Source organism: Anolis carolinensis, chromosome 2 (assembly GCF_035594765.1).
Source record: "Anolis carolinensis isolate JA03-04 chromosome 2, rAnoCar3.1.pri, whole genome shotgun sequence".
Classification (NCBI taxonomy): Eukaryota; Metazoa; Chordata; class Lepidosauria; order Squamata; family Dactyloidae; genus Anolis; species Anolis carolinensis.
In genome coordinates this window covers 227,314,324-227,333,630 of record NC_085842.1, presented here as the reverse complement: position 1 = coordinate 227,333,630, position 19,307 = coordinate 227,314,324, and the positions used below count along the sequence as shown (strand labels likewise).

General features: G+C 38.9%; 1 protein-coding gene across 2 annotated transcripts in view; it reads left to right on the top strand.

The window, feature by feature from the left end:
- The window catches only part of ecpas (Ecm29 proteasome adaptor and scaffold), a 74,407-nt gene extending 59,888 nt beyond the window's left edge, over positions 1-14,519 (top strand). For both annotated transcript variants that reach the window (XM_016997357.2, XM_003227324.4), the window contains 8 exons: positions 718-926; positions 1,641-1,684; positions 3,761-3,953; positions 4,284-4,428; positions 5,200-5,305; positions 6,889-6,977; positions 8,191-8,262; positions 10,179-14,519. In XM_016997357.2, coding sequence (XP_016852846.1) covers positions 718-926; positions 1,641-1,684; positions 3,761-3,953; positions 4,284-4,428; positions 5,200-5,305; positions 6,889-6,977; positions 8,191-8,262; positions 10,179-10,318 — 998 coding nt within the window. In that variant the 3' untranslated portion in view covers positions 10,319-14,519. The remainder of the gene's footprint in view (positions 1-717; positions 927-1,640; positions 1,685-3,760; positions 3,954-4,283; positions 4,429-5,199; positions 5,306-6,888; positions 6,978-8,190; positions 8,263-10,178) is intronic.
- Positions 14,520-19,307: the final 4,788 nt, after the last annotated feature.

Sequence of the window (19,307 nt, the reverse complement as noted above, 5' to 3'; positions counted from 1 at the left end):
TCTAAGAAAATTTTATTTCCCCCCCAAACTTAAAGCTTCAAAAACACGACATTCTTTACAATCCAAGGGTGCTTCAGATTCGGTGAAATATGGTAATATTGACATATAATAATGATGATGATGTTGATGATACTTTATTTTTTACCCATCCTTTCTCCTTGAAGGGACTCAGAGCGGCTTCCATAAACAAAAATGGCAAAAATTTAAAAATACAGTAATAAAATGAAAAGATGTAAACATACAATTAAAACAAGTTAAACGACTTTGGCTAAAAGCATATAAATCAGTCCTTCTGCTGGAGCCCTCGATGGCGCAATGAGTTAAACCCTTGTGCCAGCAGGACTGCTGACCGAAAGGTTGGCGTTCGAATCTGGGGAGCGGGGTGAGCTCCCATCTTGTCAGCTCCAGCTTCTCATGCAGGGGCATGAGAGAAGCCTCCCACAGGATGGTAAAATATGTGGGTGTCCCTTGGGCAACGTCCTTGCAGACAGCCAATTCTCTCACACCAGAAGCGACTTGCAGTTTCTCAAGTCGCTCCTGACACAAATAAAAAGTACTTTTGCTGTCCATCATTCAAATATTTCCTTTTGTACTGTACACGATTCTCTCTGTCAGTGAAGATTAAACTAGTTCTCATGACATTTATCTTTGTTAAAATGGTGTTTGTTTTGTTGTTCACCTACTCACTCTGTGAAATGCTGTGTGTTTGAAACCTAGGCACCCATGGTGGCATAAGGCTTTATATGGAGGAACTGATAGCCATCACCCAGAAAGCTTTGCAGTCTCCATCTTGGAAGATGAAAGCTCAGGGAGCAGCTGCCATGGCATCTATCGCAAAGCAAACTGGTTCCTTGGTCCCCCCACACTTGGGCCTGGTTCTCACTGCTCTGTTGCAAGGCCTGTCTGGAAGAACATGGACCGGAAAGGTAAAAGCTCCAGTAATGAGCAACAGATTACAGCAGTGGCTCTCAACCTGGGGTGCCCAGATATTTTTGGCCTACAACTCCCAGAAATCCCTGCCAGTTTACCAGCTGTTAGGATTTCTGGGAGTTGAAGGTCAAAAACATCTGGGGACCCCAGGTTGAGAACCACTGATTAGAGTGGTTAATCCTGTAACTCAGAAATGGGATTTAAAGTGTGAGCAACGTTGCTGTTTTATTCCTTTTAAATGCCTATCTCTGATTTGGATACTGTGATCAAATAAAGGAAGAATATTATTTGATGACTAGTGCCAGCCTTTGTGTAATGAATCTGTTTTTTCAGATTTCTTCTTCTGCTAGTTCTTCTGTTTGGCTATTTGGGAACTATGAAGTTGTGAATTCCAGATTAATTTGACCGTATCACAATTATTCAAGCTTCCCTACTTTTCACAGTATTTCTGAGATAACAGTCTCTTGGACCTGTTGGTGTTCAAAGAATAATTGACAGCAGAATCTTATACCTGGGAGCAATCACTTCTGTATTATATTGTTTAATTACATGACTTTGCATCTGGAGTTGTTTTGGAGAAAAAGTTTTTATATTGACACAGTATTTCAGAGATTATAACGTTTCCACCAAATCCAGAGTAGTTAAAATTCCCCACACAGAATAACTTTCTTGCTATAATTCTTTTCATATCTTTTACGTACCATTTTTAGGAGGAGTTATTGAAAGCTATTGCCAGTGTCATTACTTCATGCAGGTAAAAAAGTTATCTTTTGATTCTGAATTTTTGTTTGTGCCAACAGTTCTATTCCTATATGAGAATGCATTAAGTTATTTTCCTATTCAACAATTGGAGCAATGTTTTTTGAAGTATAGCTAAGTTTGTACTCACACTAACCCCACTATAAGCACTCTTTTTATTTGGAAATAATAGAAAAAAGGTTTTATTCCTGATGGCAGGAACAATACCGCAACTGTGGTGAAGACAGAGCAACATTTGTTACTTAGAAAGCATGAATAGGTTAGCTATAGAATATGGGGAAAGAAACTTAGAGAAAATGGCAAATGATGGTTAATTCAGATTTTGAGACCCTGGAGGTAAAAATCTGGGGGAAAGAAGAAGTCAGGGATAGCACTTTAACATACTTGATGGAATGCTTTGTGAATTTTTGCTAAGAGTAGTAAGATTATAGTTGTCAACTTGCTTATTCTAGTGTTAGAATTTTAATGAAATAGAATACATTTGCATAGGGAACTCTTATTACTGGATATGATACTAATTGCATATTGAATAATAAATTAGATAAAAGAGAAGGTATAATGATGTATGTAAAATTCTTTCTTTCTTACTAAAATACAATTTAATTGATACATAAAGAACTTTACGTCCCAGATAAGAGAATTATGCATATTACTCAGGCAAGAATACCATTTATTCCAGAATAGATAATTTACGAATATCAGAAAATATTGCACCTAAATTCAAAACTGTATTCTTTGTCCAATAATAGCAAATTGGGACTTGGAAATAAAAACAACCAAAAATACAACTAGACAGACTTTTGCTCTTGAACCAACAGCTAATGAGAAAAATGAAGCAGCATATGAAAAAACATTTATGAATAGAGTACAAGACCTGATTGCAGTTCTCATCTCCTTTGGGGGCTCTATGAAGGGGATTGTCAGGGGACATTTTATTACGTGAAGTTCAAGGATAAAAAGGCTTAAGGGGAAAGGAATGGAAGAACGATCAAAAGAGCATACGTCCATATGGTTTAACACATTTTTAATAAAATATTTGTAGACTAATTTGGTCTCTCATTTATGTACATTATTTAACGAGCTACTTTTAGGAGAAAAAATACCACACTCCTGGAATTAGAACCAAAATAGCAACTTTGCTGAAATGACAAGCTGATCCTCAGTCAATATCAGCTTATAGACCAATAATATTTCTCAATGAGAATCAAAAAGATGTATATCAATTATTGCCTTAAAAAGTAAATAAATTCATAATGATATATATTCATTCAGACCAAACTGGCTGGCCAAGTAGAACACTACTCCATAAAAAGAGTTTAAATCTAATCTATGTCCCTTAATAAACCAGTAGCTATAACATTATTGAATGTCTTACCTAAATTTATTGATACATCAAAAATATCATTAATTTGCAAAATGCCAAAAAAAAAATCTTAATTGGAAATGCATTTGTTGATGTTGAGTGCTGTCAGGTCATTTAGAGAGAACTATTGCATGTATCAGGATTGTAATTGTTAAATAAATAACTTGTATAATAAAATATAGAAATTAATGGGAAATGGGGGTGGCGGAAAAAAAGCCTGTAGATACCGAAAATGTGGTACGTGTGGAAAAAAAGAAAGGGAGTGCATAAGCACTGAGAAATAAGATTTGTTTGTATGAAAGGAAGACAGAAAAGAATTAAATTCTAGATGCTTTTCAGATGAAAGTAGGACAAAATGTAATTTTGTTAAGCGTTATTAAGTATCTATGTCGGCAAACTTCAGCCCTCCTGGTGTTTTGGACTTCAACTCCCACAATTCCTAACAGCCTACCAGCCTACCTGGAGGATCAAAGTTTGCCTATGCCTGATCTATATGCTGCTTTCCTTCCAAAATCCTTAACATCTAGAAATAATTCAATCAGTGATTGAAAAAAAAATCCTTATGTTGCCTAAGCAATAACAAAGAGGCATATACAACTTTTAGATCAATAGACAAATTGTGGGCTTTTCTTGTTAGCCTGATAAGAGGACACAGTGGACAAATCTCTCTCCCTTTCTGTTTCTCAACCATTTGCTGTCTGTGTCTAGCACTGAACTCCACAAGTCCATACCTGGCCAGCCCAGTGTCGATGACATCCTTCAGGCTATGCTTAAGGAGTGTCGCAAAGACAACCTCAGATACAAGATTGTGGCCCTCCGGTGCACGGCTGATGTGCTGAAGACAATGCAGGAAAATCGCTTCCAGGAACTGACAGACATCATTTTCCCAATAATACAGAAGGTAAATTTTGAATCCCTGTTACTTTTGAATGAATCATAGAATCATAGTCTCTCATCCCCACCAATCGCAGGTGTGATTGGTGGGGATGAGAGACAGGACCTTACAATGCAGCATTACAGATAGTATTAGAATGGATTTTAATTTTATTGTTTACTGTATCTTATATGCCCTCAGTGTTTTGACCTGGTTACTATAACAACAGCAATAGCAATAACTGAACTGGGAGACTTGAACTATTGTGGAAAGAGAAATGTGAAAAACACCTAGTCCATTTACCTTCCTGTTATCATGTTTTTTTACCAAACCTCGTATTTTATGGTTTTATTGCAGAATTGCCCTGAGAAAAAAGCAGCCAGTTCACCACAGAATGATGATGAGGATGAGGATGAAAATGAGAAGGAGCTCCAGATGGAATCCCTCCTCTGTGCCTTTGAGAGTTTGGGGAAAGCATGGCCTAGAAACCCAGAAACACAGTGTAGGTTGAATTCAGCAAATCCAGTGATGTTTTATCCTTAAAGCAAAGCTTCTCCAGGAAATCAATGTTTGAATAATTACTGAGAAAATTACTTTTTGTAAGGGAGGTGATGAAAATTTTATTTAAATAAATGGAAAGAAATAGTAGAATCATATAATTGGAAGGGGCCCCTCTGCCATTATTATCTTCTCAATGCTGGAAATTTTGCTAAAGCATCCCCGCATGTAGCTGTTTAGATCCAACAGCCAAATGAGCTGTCAAAATTTAAGACACAATTAAAGACCTATCTCTTCTGACAGGCTATCCAGTCAATTTTAAACTGTGGGATTTAAATCTACATTCTATTAGTATTATATTTTAATCTTTGCACTGTGTATTTTTAAAAATGCATTTATGGTCATGTGTTTTACCTGGGTATTTTTAACTGTGTTTACCCTGTCTCAAGCTGAGAGAAGAAGTGGGTAACAAATTCTTGTTGCTGTTGTTGTTGTTGTTGAAGAGTAATGAGAACTTGAATGCTTCAGGTGAGACATGGGCTCAAGTGCTTGATTTGTCTCTATTCTCTCTTTTATTGTCCTCAGTTTTTCTTCAAATAGTGGTGAATGGAGGGCTTGCCAGTTTTGAAGTCTACATGGAAAAGACTACATGGAAATTTATCCACTGAATGTTGTCTTGGCAGAAATAAAGGGGGAGGGGGAGTGTTTGAATCTTTGATGGGGAGAGGTGATGCCTGCATTTAACATAGGGTTGTCTTGAATATTTGTTTTTCAGGCTGCTATCGACAAGAATTGTGTACACTCATGTGTGAGCGGCTGAAACTCAGTACGTGGAAGGTTCAGCTTGCAGTCCTCCAAGCAATGAAGGCTTATTTTCAAGGGTAATGTCTGTATAGGTGCTGGAGCTGCTGCTTTTATGCTCTTCCCTGTGATATTTTGCTGTTTTGCATGAGAAGTCCCACACTGCATGTCATTCCTCTTTGTGAGGGGGTGCTTTCTGATGGGCTCAGAAAACCAAATGTCAGATTTCCAGTGTGTGTTTCTGAAGATTTGGCAGACAGTCATTTGTACTGTTTCCACCCAGTAATGAAGAGAAGTTCAACTTTGCATCTCATTAGACACTTAGAGAAGTATAAGAATGGCAAGACAAGTAGACAACTTAAAAGGAGGGGGATGTTTAGGTATTCCGCCATTCAGTGTTACAAACAAGATAGATTGCATCGGTTTGATCTTAAATTGAACTTGTACAGATACACATTTAAGTGTAATCCAAGCCATTTTTTTTTCAATTTTGGATAACATAAAGAAGGGTTGACACTTCTGTAATGTTTGTTTTGCTGTCTGTGCCCCATTCAGAAAAGTTCACCTCACTTTCTGTCCTTGTGATAATTGGATTTTGAAAACTTGGGGTTGTCATGGAAACACGGTTTGGTGAGAAGCTTCAGTGGAGACACTTTCCCCATGATAACTCTTCAAGGAGTTAATTTCCCTTCCTAGGGGTAGATTTCTCTCACTTCCTGTTGTCTCGACCCAGTTTTTAGCTATGAGTTGTATGTAAGCTGGATGTTGGTAACTGTCTGAAGTTTGATTCTTTTGCAGCTTATCTTTCTGAGTGAATGGAAGTTGAGCATAACTACATTTCAGCTTTTGTTAACCTTAACCTTAGGGTATTTAAACTTACTGTATATTTTCTTTGCTTGCTGTTTTAAATGCTGAATTATCAATTAAAGGGTGAAATTTTGTGAATCAGTAATACTATTTCACAAGACAATATAGATGGTCAGCTTCCTAAACAATTATGTAAAAAGCCTAATAATTGCCCATTGGTGAATGGTCATCTGTAAATGGTTCCCCTTTCACACTACAAATCTCATACTTCTTTTGTGTCATGAGCTTAAAATCATGCCTCTATCCGTCCATCCATTTACCTTGCTAGCACTAATGTAGGCAGTGTAGTTTGCAGCTCCCAGTTGCACCCCATCCTGAGAATGAAAGGTTTTTTCCCTTTAGTTTTTTAGTGTACAAATAATCTGGGAGCATTACTGGTTGTCTTTTTGATACCATTTGAGAGAGCGCAACTCTTTTTCCTTTCAAAGGTAGTATGTAGTTATAGTCATTGGCAAAAGTTGATCTGTATGTTTTTTTTGGGGGGGGGGGGAACAGAGTTGCACACTTATAATAAAGTAGATGCAACATTAAGACAATTCCTACCACCCTCCCCAGCATAACTGTGTTGCATATAAGCCACCAAAAAAGCAATTTGGCAGGATCTCATAGATTGCAGTTTAAACATGGAGGGCACATTTAAACATTGGGGGGCATGTGGGGAGACTATTCAGTGATAGCATTTTAAGCAATGCTACAATTCACATAGAAGGCATCTGTGGTGCTGATTATCCACATAAATGTCGAGTACGTCCACTTTATGGCAACAGTGTGATCTTTCTGTTCTTTCATTGGCTAGGTTACTCTTGCTTGAAGCAGAACATGCAGACCCAGTGGCTTTGTCAAGAATATTGTCTGAAACCTGTTCGTCTATTACCCATTCTCTTGGTAAATATATTTTGGTTTTTTTTTTGTTTTTCAGTCATATTTTTAGTCACTTCATTCTAAATTTTGAGTCACTAAAGGAGGAGAATGGTACTTTGATGTACTTGGTACTTTAAAAATTGTCCATCTTTATTGAGCCCATCTTAGAAATGGAAAGAATTAAATATTAGCTTCCTGCAGGGCTAATATATGTTATTCTCTTGCTAGCTGAGGTGGTTAATGTTTACTTGTTGCAGTAACCCATGGAATTGTTTGAAAATACCACTTACTATTGGAAATGTCACATTAGTTTATCTATGTTTACTTATGGCTTATAGAAACCACAATTTATGAGAAGCAATTCATTCAGCCACACAAAAGAATGTAATAACACCATGTAAAACACTTTTTGTTCCTGGGCTATAAATTTCATTTCCCAATTGGTTCTATATAAAAACATGGAAAAAGTTTATTAAACTGCCAAAACTTTATTGTGGAACATCCTGCAACATGTTTTGTATAGTTTTTCAATGAATATCTCATAAGAGTCTCAACCACTTCAACATAGCTTGTGGCAGCCAAAAAAGAAAGTTTCTCTAGTATAACAATGACTTTTAAAGTAAGTACCACACAAACAGAAAATAACACTTTCAAACCAGGAATAGAACTTTTTTCAAATTTTGTTACATAGTGTAGTAGAGTCCACAGTGGCAATATCAGTAGTTTTGCTTAGATTATTTATAATCTTTAAGAGGAAGAATTGTACATATGCTGCCTGTGTGAAGAGTGCCACAAAGCTTTAGGGCAGCTGCAGTATGTTTCACAGCAATAGGCTGATGTGATTATGCCCTGTCCTGTATAACTTCAGAGTACATAAGTGTTAAGATTTTTAGAAACTCATTTAAACTTGTGGGAAAAGAGCACACATATTTTCCTCTCCATCATGGCATGATTCACTTCATCTGGGTAAATATATGACATAGATCACTGTAATGACATAAATAAATGTGTAACTTAATCTGCTCCCTGGTTACTGGGTTTTTCAAATGAGTACATTTCTGGCAAAGATATCTGACAGTGACAGTGAGAAATATCAGCCAGAATCGGGAGTGAAAAAAAGATTGCTCAGTTTCTGGGAGCTGTTGAAAAGCCGCCTTTATATTGGCATCTCTGGTGTAAAACTGCATATATTTTTGCAATATTTATTTATCATTAAATTTAATATTGGTTCCCTTAGAGAACAGAAGTTACTTCTCTATAAGAACTGAAGCCTTGTCAGTAATAGAAGTGCTACTAGCAAAACTTGAAGGTAAGTTTCTCAGTTTTGGAGAGAGATCAAAATTAACCCTTCAGTTGAAAAGGCAGAAAAATGCTGCAGGGGTTAATTGTAGCTCATTCTTGGAAGTAAATTGGCCCCTTGGTATCCACTGTGGTTTGTTTCCAGGACCACTTGTGAATGCCAGAATCCATGAATGTTCAAATCCCATTATATACAATGTAAACATTGTATGTCTTATATTCAGTGGTAAAATCATAGTTTACTTTTTAGATTTTTTTGGAACATTTTCAACCCATGGATGGTTCAATTAATTGGATATTGAATCCATGAATATAAAGGGTCAGCTGCAATAGTTGCAGATGCAATGCAAATGTAGAACAAAGCCCAAGCTTGAGATCGGAATCCTCTTGGAAGTCCCAACTACTGTGAATCCATTAAATTAGCAGTTCTCAATCTGTGGGTCCCCAGATGTTTTGGCCTTCAACTCCCAGAAATCCTAAACGCTCGTAAACTGGCTGGGATTTCTGGGAATTGTTGGCCAAAACACCCGGGGACCCACAGGTTGAGAACTACTGCATTAAATCAACAGAATTTATATCAATATCAAATCATCATTCAACAGTTAATTCTATAGATCTGCTCCATTTTATCAGTAGTCCTACTAGTAGGTTTGACATGGACATACTTGACACAACAGAGTTTCTCAAACTGCTCTTCCAGATGTTTTGGACTTCAGTTCCCACAATTCCTAACAGCTGGTAAGATGGCTAGGATTTCTGGGAGCTGAAGTCCAAAACACCTGGAGGAGCAGTTTGAGAAATACTATTATGAAGTATTTGAAATCAAAATTCCCCCTTTAAACCATTGGATAAATCAGTGTGGTCCAACCAATTCATTTTTGTTGGCCCTTTCCCTTCTTACTGGAAAAATATTTTAATTTAATATTTGGAAAAAATTGTTTACCCTTCTTACAGCTTTAAGTTTTTAAAAAACGTTTTCTTTCTGGACTGTCTCTGGCCCTCACATTCCTATACTAAAGTTTGATTGGCCCTCAGGTAACTAAAGGTTGGACCACACTGGGATAAGTAAGTGGAATATCCAAGCAGGGAGGTGACACAAAACTTTCAAAAGTGTGATTCAGAGCATGCCGATTTTGGCCTGAAGTTCTATAACATTTCCTAAGTACCAACCTTTGTCATTTCCAAAGCACATCTGGACATGTTGGCAGACATGTTTTGTAGGTAGATACAGCAATAGAGGATGGCTTGGGTGCTCCACTAGACCTACAGTCTGCCTTTGCTGAAGCACTTAAGTTTATCTTCAAAAGCTTGCAGAACTTCTTAACTTTTTCATGGCTGTGTTTGGGACTGCCTTTTAATGATGTTCAGGCTTTTACTGACAGTCCAGAATGCCATATAACTCCACTCTTTAGGAAGCCACCCTGGTTATTAAGTAATTTCCAGACTTAATTCAGTGGATTGGTCTCTTGACGTTTTACGTACTGTTTGATTTACACTATGGATTAATGCTTGTTCCTGTGTTTTTGTGTTCATTCATGATATTTCTGACTTATGGGGACCCTAAGGCAAGCCTATGAAGGGAGTTTGATTTTGTGTTCCTCTGGGGCTGAGAATGTATGACTTGGCCAAGGTCACCTGGTGAGCTTCCATGACTCAATGGGGATTCAAATCCTTGCCTTTAGACTCGTAGGCCAGTGCTGAGATCACTACACATTGGTGGCTTGCTTCTTCCTCTGCTTGACCATATATTACTATGCAGTGGTCCATAAATTTTGGATTTTTTAAATACTGTTTTGACTGACAATTTTGGTGGGTTTTAATTGTCCATTCCCAAATCTCAAGAAGCAGGGTTTTGAGTGAAAAATAAAGCCACAATTATGAAATTACAGCAAGAGTAATGGTTTCCTGTTCCTTTTCCCTGTTTAGAATCCAAACAGTGGGAAAGTCTGAGCACCGAAAGCAGAGAACTCCTCCTAAGCTCCTTAACAGCCCTGACTCTGGACAGCAGGCCTGAACTACAAGAGAAAGCATCTATGTTAAAGAAAACCTTAGTAAATCTTGATTGATTTAAAAATCTAACCAAGTGCCGTGCAAAACAAAGCTAGCAAAAATGTGCTCAGTGTGTTCTTGACTACACAGAGGGGGAAACTGAAGATGATTTTGTAGCATGCATCATTCCTTGGCTAAAATAAAGAATACTTTGAATTCTGTCCCCCATTAATTTATGTTTGTTTTTTAACACAGTTTGGTTAGTGTGCAAGCCAGGCACGTGTTAAATGAAAAACCCAAACTTTGTAATGGATTTTTGGGAAACGTTCTGATCTGTCAGTAAATAGAGGGGAAGAAGCACCTTATTAATCAGTTAGACAGGCAAAAATGGTGACTACACGGTAACTACTCTTGTAAAAGGATTAACAAAAGTGATTGTGGGAGAACTGGAGAACAAAGGCCCTGCTTGTACCTTTTGTGTGCTGTAATTATTACTTGTTATATTGGTAGCATTCTGGGTGCCAATAGAAAGATGAAATGAACTAATAATAATATAAAGAGGCCATGTTTTCTTCTATTTGAGTCTGACCTCTCTGTTGGAAATTTCTCACTGTGTGCTGGTTGTTCTGGGTGTCTATATCCTGTCATTTCATCAGATGTAAAAGTAGAGTAAATATGAACATTTGGGCTAGTCCATGCTTTCCTGAGTAAAAAGTGTGGATCATTCCACATAAAAATGCACACTAGAAGCACTTTAATTTGTTGCCTGGAAATAAGGTTATATGTGGGAACTGCTTTAAAAAGAGAGAAAAAATGAACCCTGCTCTTGCCAAGGTTTATTTGTATGATGATCAGTACTAGCAAACCCCTTGTCTAAAAATGGCCTATATTTCCTCAGAAAGATCTCACAGTAGACTTCCCCTCTTGAGTTCATAGCTTATCTTCTGTTTTGGGATATGATAACTAATTAACGTTATTAAGCTTATATGATTAGTAACATTATCAGCCATATGATCTCCTGGGTTTTGAAGAAATACTTTTGATTTTCACATCAAGACATGATACTGTGCCCATTGATGCCAAGTTAAAATGTGATTGTGTTCAATATCCCTGTTACCCTGTTTTTTTCTGTAGTAGCAAAAGAAGAAAGAAGACATTTGCTCCAATTTTAATAAAGAATTTTAAGGTGATGCGGTTACATTTTTAATTTGTGCAACTTCAAATCCATAGCCTTCAGCAATACCATTACTTGTATAATTTCTTGCCATATACACACAGAAGAAAGTACTGTGGTGGAATCTGCGTGCTACTTGCTGACGGATTGCCATGTATGATATTTCTGTATGTAGGATGTTGTCTAGAACATGGAATGTTTGACATGAAGAACTTTACTCAGGTAGTTTGCTGATTCATACATAGAATTTTTCTATGTATGAACTCATTCTCCAGGATTGATAATACTCTTGGGGTCTGTTCCCAGAGTTAGCAGCCCCCAACTAGTCAAGCAAGACTACTAGTGCAGGAATGGGCAAACCTTTTTGCCTTGGGACCACATTGTGGGCTGGGCTGGGAGGGATAGGGCCTGTGAGAGGGTGGGCCGGAAGGGGGCAGGGAGAGCCTGGGTCATCCTCAAGTTATCCTCCTGGGATGAGGCTGCTCGCTCCATCCTTATGCTGGGAATAAAATGATATATGTGGCGACTGCCCCGATCCTCCTTCCAGAATCTTCGGGCTTTTCTCTTGGGAGGAGGGCGAGACAGACAATGGCTGAGAAAGCTCCAGAGGACTCTCAGCTGCTGTGTACCTTCTTCGGGCCGTCTTCTCGGCATAAGGACAGGTCTGCTTGCACCGTCCCTATGCCAGGAGGAGGGCGAGACATGCGGTGGCTGAGAGTACTCCAGAGGGATCTCAGCTGCTGTGTCCCTTCCTCCCCCATCTTTTCTGCATAAGGATTCAGTTGGCTACCGTATCCTTATGCCGAGAGGACAGGGAAAATGAGGGCCTGAGGTAAGCACCCAGAGGGCCGAATCTGGCCCCTGGGCCATAGTTTGCCCATGCCTATACTAGCGCATTAGTGGTTCAGCAAGGGTCACTCAGATGTGTTTGTGTGCAGCAGTGACTTCAAAGAGCTATATGGTCTGTCCCAAAAGTAATGAGAACTATTATTTTATTGAGCATACATGAAGTTGCAGTTTATCCTCTTAAAAATAGGTTCCTTGTGATCAAATATAGAGATTTCCGCATTGTTGCCACTCTTCGTAGCAGTGGAGGAAGTCTTCACTTGAGATGTTCAAAGCCCTCCTCACAACTACCTAGATGTTTTCAACTATCTGAAAATGATGTCCTTTTCAATGAGTTTTGAGCTTGGGGAGAGAAATTGCACGGAGCTAAGTCAGGGCTAGACGGGGAAGCATTCAGAGCACCTTCATACATCTTTCTCAGTTCTTGAAATGGAAGGATGTTGCTCCAGACTCCTCTGCAGTTTCACCTGTGACAAAACACAACTTTACTAATGTATTGACTGCTACAAAGGAGTGGACTCAACTGAAGAAGGTCAAACTGAATGACTGGGTTCCTCCTCCATCTGCTTCCACCTCCATTTTCCTTTTTCCAGCTCTTCTGCACTGCACAAAAATAATAAGTTTCATCACTTTGAGGACAGACTGCTTATTTATATAGCTCCTGCAGACTACTCTTGTCCAAGTCGTTTTCTTTGTGCAAATTCTGGCAGATTCGTGAACAACTTTAGTGTAGAGATTACATATCATATGGTTGGTGAAGAGCTACAGGTTTCTTAAGAGAATTGAGGATTTTATCACATGGAGTTGGTAAACCAGCACTGTAGCGGGATTGTCACCTTTTGTGTAGATCCCTATTATACAACATTCACCACATCCCCACCATGATGCCATCAGAGGCTATTGATGAAGTCCTGGGACTTACCTTGTGCAGTGAGTCCAATCACTCTCTTTGCTATAATTTTTTTAAAAATTCACATGAAACTTGCAATTGAAATCTTTTGTAGGGAAGTGAAATATCAGAATGAAGAAAATGTGACTTGCCAGGCATTGTTGCATTGTGTTGTCTCTGCATAGTTGACTGGTTTGCCTAGCCCTGATGGTTCAACAATATTTCAAAGGCTACATGTTCACCGCCCCTGGTTTATCATATTTGATAAGAAAGGATTTTATGTTCTCTCCATACTTGCCCAGAAGTGTCAAAAGATGTGATGGAGCATTATGTCAACTCTTTTATTCTTAGTAGCACCTAATGGGTGGGATGTTCACTCCTGACATCACACCAAAGCTTCAGAAATGCCAACATGTTTTATGAGCTGGCCTTGAGAATGTGATAAGGAAAATTTGACTGCTATGTGTTTGTCTGATTCTATGTGGCTAAGGAACTGTGATGTGCCATCAGTTAATTTAAAGGATTGTAATGTATTTACAGAGAGTTGCTTGTTGAGTTTGAGTTTGCCAAACACATCTATAAAATGGAACGTTTCAAGCCATGATGTCTTGCATAACTTCTGACAGATTTTCCACTTTTTAAAAAGGACTTGGGCAGAAATGTTAAGTGTTGCTTTTTTGTTTTTGCAACTGTCATTTTGTGTGTTTAAGAGAGCCTGTGCCAACTATAAAAATGTGCTAGATTCCCAGTGTGATTCTTCAGCAAGAGATTCAGGAATTTATAAATGGGTTCCAAAGTATGAATTTGAAGCAGCTACTCTAGTAGGTATTTTCAAATGGAGATTTTATATCAACTATGCTAAAAATTTAAAAATTCCAGAGTGAGAACAGTAACAAGAACTACCTGGAATGTGCAGGTTTGGTAAATAGCTTCTCTGAATATCTCTTCATTCTTCCAAATTGAGATTCTGAACACGTGCCTGTCTGAGAAACCTACTTGCTAAAAGTTTCACGGATGTCAAGATAGCTGTCCCTTTTTCAAATTTGTTGACTTAATAGACAAAAGTGGCCTTTGGAAATTAATGTTTTCCTCTGAAAACAATTGCACTATAAAACATTGTCGCCCAAATATGGGTGTTTGTGCTGCTGTTTCATGCTGCTTTGTATACCTGGATTAAAGTGTAAATTCAACACTAGCACCCAGCTGATTACAGTCTGTTTTATGTTGAAAGATTTCTAATGTTGCAGGGAAAGAAATTCTCCATTAAATTCACTGCATTGAATTTCTGTATCTGGATATCAAATATGTATACATACTCTGAAACTTTCCTCTATAAAGTGTTACATTTAATAAAGAAACATGACCTCTTCTTGGAAGTAACTGTTACTTCTTTTCCTGGCCGAACAGACACAGTGATCATATAGCTCTTCAGATATTGATCTGAAAGGCCCAGCACCAACTCCCCCCCCTCCTTGCACCAACCGTCACCCCCTCCTGAAAAAAACGTTTTCTAAAAAAAAATCTTTCTAAAAAGTTGGCCCATGCCTGGTATATATACTAGCACATTGAGTTCAATATACATTTGATTATTTTAGCATTTCTCCTTTCAAGAGCTGAACTAATGACTTGAGAATTTCTTAAAATTAGACAAAAATGAATGTTGTAAGTACTGGAATGGAAAGTATTAAAATGGTCAGCAGATCCTACCCAGAATTCACGTCTCACTTGAAGTAGATCCATCAAGTAAAAGTGAACTTGCTAAATCAGCGTTCATGTAAGTTCCTTTTTTCCAGTTTAATTTTGTAGGTAGAACTACAAATTAGATGTAGGCCTATGCCTTTCTTTTAACTCAGTTATTAGATTGCATGGAATACAAACGAATACTGATTTGACTAGGACCGGGTAGGTTGCTTTAAATCAGTGGTCTCCAACCTTTTTCGACCAGGAACTATTTTGACCAGGGTCTACTCTCCAACATTAGTACCAAAAGATTTACAATCAGTTTTTGGTCAACTTTAAATTCGGTTTGGTTATTTGGGGTGCTGATTCAGAAAACTGCATTGGATAGACCACATCAGCTCAAGTTTCTGATACAGAACATACGCCATCCAGTAGTCACCATCTGCTTGCCCACAGAAAACCACAGAAAGCACACATGAGAGCTTAACAATGGCACAGCTATAGTCTATTGTTCTCTGACCCAGGCTGTCTTATCTGTTCTCCTGTTGCAAGCATAACTCCAAATTGTGAGGGTTTGTAAAAGAGACAAATGTGGTGAGTTAACTGGAAAGGGCATGTGGCGACAGCTGATTGGCTGAGCCAGTCAGAAGCCAGAATTCCAATAAGGCAAACGTTTTAACTGCCACTTTCATCTTGGAGAGGGAGGAGAGCAGCTGACTGAAAATTGTCAGGAAGGAAATGGCTGCCATACTCTCCGAAGCCTGATTATGTATAAGGCAAATGAGGCATATTTAAAGGGACTGTTTATTCCCTTGTTCTCTGTGTGAATTCAGAAAGACTGTTATATATATTTTTTCCCTGTTTGAACTTTTGAACTGAAGTAAAGATACTGTGACTTATTGCACAAGCCTGAGAGACATTTTATTATACTGCAGGATTTATTTTGATTCAGAAACTGGTAAAGCTTCTATTTATCTATTTATTTATTTCTACAACCATTCCCACAAGTGACTGGGAAACTTAGGGAATACTAGCTAGCCACTAACTAGCCAGTTTTGTCTTGATGTACGTCTATCCTTGAAAAGAAAATTCCTCTCTGCAGCGTTTTCCCCAAACCATCAGTGTTTTCTGCAAACAAAGGCAGAAGCAGGCACATATGGCAGTAAATCAGGACATATGCGACTTATGGTCATTGGACACATCCCTGAAAATTCCCTTTTAAAACTACATCTCCCTCATTTCAGCGCCTTAATACACACTAATATACACACAATATAGACAGCAATTTAAATTATATACATAATAAATAACTAATATATTAGCCTGCAGAAGAGAAAGCTGAGAGGAGATGATGGCCATGTATAAATATGTGAGGGGAAAATCATAGGGAGGAGGGAGCAAGCCTGTTTTCTGCTGCCCTGGAGACTAGGACACAGAACAATGGCTTCAAACTACAGGAAAGGAGATTCCACCTGAACATCAGGAAGAACTTCCTCACTGTGAGAGCTGTTCAGCAGTGGAACACTCTGCCCCGGAGTGTGGTGGAGGCTCCTTCTTTAGAGGCTTTTAAGCAGAGGCTGGATGGCCATCTGTCAGAGGTGCTTTGAATGCAATTTTCTTGGTTCTTGGCAGGGGGGGGGGGGTTGGATTAAATGGCCCACAAGGTTTCTTCCAACTCTATGATTCTATGCTTCTATGAGGCTTGTGAGGCTATTTCCAACAAATACTTCATATATGGGAACATGAAAACAGATGTACCCAATTTAATACAACAAGAATAATTTAAAAAATACAGGGACTAGCTTCTCTGCTGAATCGACTATATGGAGGATTGGGGGATTTCAACAATATAGAATTACAAAGGCTTTTATTTCTGCTGCCACCAAAATGTAGAGGATTTGAACTTGCTACCTCTACCAATGCTGCCACCAGTGCTTTATTCAGGATCCTCTTCTAGGTTAGGGTATTGAGAGACACACACAAGACACTTTATGTGAGAAGAAACAAGAAATTGTTGTTCGTAGTTTGAACAGTAAATATGCATGATGGTTTCATGACATTGAACAGTAAAGATGCTTAGCGTGTTCATTAAAGGCTTATGCTTTTCTCTTCAAAGGATGTTAATATAACTTGGTGTCTGTGTAAATATGTTCCTTCACCAAGGAAACACAAACAGGATAAAAATCCATCAGGACAGAACTGGTTAGCTAGTACTCCCTAAGTTTCCCAGATGTTTGGAGTTATGCTTGCAACAGAAGAAGTAAATAAGTCTGGCCCACGGATGCTATGCTCAGGGTCAGAGACATGAAAGTGCCATTATTTATGGTATCCTGTGTGCTTGTTTTTTGTCAGAGCACAGAAAGCCAAGGGGAATGTGTATTAGTTAAGATGCTTGCGACTTAATCAATTTTAGAGCCAGGAAATGATTGATCTTTAAAGACCAATAAGAACATGCCTTCAGTTTTCTGTGAAAGTGATAAAAGACCTTGCAGCCCTATTTCAGGTTGCAACAAAATCTTTGATTGCATTCCTGTATGCTTTTTTGTTGTTATTACTAAGCTCGCAATAGAAGCCTTTGTAGTAAGAATCCAGGAGTGCCTGGTGGTGCAGCGGGTTAAACCACTGAGCTGCTGAACTTGCTGACTGAAAGGTTGACGGTTCAAATCCAGGGAGAGGATGGGCTCTCGCTGTTAGCCTCAGCAGTACAAAAACATGCAAATGTGAGTAGATCAATAGGTACCATTTTTGGCAGAAAGGTAATGGTGCTCCATGTAGTCATGTAGCCATTTGGGGGTGCAAGAGACCTTTTTATGCTCCATGCATTCTGTCCCTATTGCCGGCCTGCAATAAACAGCTTCTGCAGTTGGAAATTCAACTTGTAGTGTGTCTTCCGTTACATCACCCTCTTGAACCCAGGGGACTCCTGACAACGTGCAGAGAGCTGGAGGAGTGCCAGTGAGCCTTTGCGCCTGTAACTTCACTTGTGATAAGGCTAATATCCTTCACTCTTTGGAGCTTCTGTAAGCAGGTTTCATTTTGGACCAAAACTGAAAACACAAAGAATGAAGAAGCCTAGAGAAATTGTTATTTTTCTTCCTATCTTTTTGAGGGTTCCTTTTATTCGACAGTCCTATAATGCCTGCCAAAATATAGACGGGAAGGGCAGAGAAGGGTTTTGCTCTGCAATTTCAATCCACAGGAATGACTGGTGGATTGGAAGACCCATAACCTCCCATTATTAGCTGTGCTTATGAGATCAGATTTTTTTATTTCGTGTCAAAAGCATTGCATAATAAATAAGTTTTAAACTGATAAAATAAAGAGATCACAAGCAGCTAAATAGTTTTAGACCAAAAGTGGGCAACAGTGACAGCACTGTCTGTAGCTTTAAACAACTCTTCCTCTGTACATGAGACAAGACATTGTGGGCAAGCATACATATGTGGAGTTGCTTGCAAAACTGTCGATGTTTTTAAAAAAGCTGCCACAGGCAGGTGATTACGCTCTGCTTACTCAATTATAAATCCACCCTAGTGGAACAGGCTAGCTCTTCTTCTTTATTCATTCAGTCGTTTCCAACTCTTTGTGACCTCCCTGTCGGCCTTCGCCGCCCCCAGTTCTTTCAAGGTTAAGCCAATCACTTCAAGGATCCCATCCATCCATCTCATCCTTCGCCGGCCTCTCTTCCTTTTTCCTTCCATTTTCCCCAGCATCATTGATCTTTTCTGATCTTTCCTGTCTTCTCAAGATGTGGCCAAAATACTTCATCTTTGCCTCTAATATCCTTCCCTCCAGTGAGCAACCGGGCATTATTTCCTGGAGGATGGACTGGTTGGATCAGGCTAGCTAGTACTCCCTAAATTTCTCAGCTGCTTGAAGTCTGTGCTTGAATCAGAAAAAGTAGATAAGACCAACCGCTTAGGGTCAGAGACATGAAGACCATAATTGTTAGACACCACTTGTTTGCCTTTCTGCTTGTCAAGGACAAAGAGAGCCAATGAAAATCTGTATTGGTCATCTTAGATCAATGAAATAATTGATCTTTGTACACCAATGAGAATGTGCTTTTGACTTTTGTAAAAGTGATAAAAACCCTTGCAACCCGACTTTGAGGTTGGAACAAAACCTTTTCATGCATTACTATATGCATTTTTGTCGCCATTGCTTGGCCCGCAATAAACAGCTTCTGCAGTTGAAATTCAACTTGTGGCATTCTCTTCCTTCACACTGCTCTCTTGAGCTAAGGGGACTCCTGACATCGTGCAGAGTGCTGGAGTGCCAGTGGGCCATTTGCCCCTACAACCAAAGGCGGAGAATTCGTCCAGGTAGTGCCATTTTGCCAGGTTGTCTTTTGATCTGCCCACTCTGCTTCTGAGTCTGTTCAGGGGCTTCCAAGTTGCCCATTCATGGTTTGCCTCTGGAGGAAGACCCTCATGGCGGACCATACACTTGGGATTGCCTGATTTAGCTGTTGAAC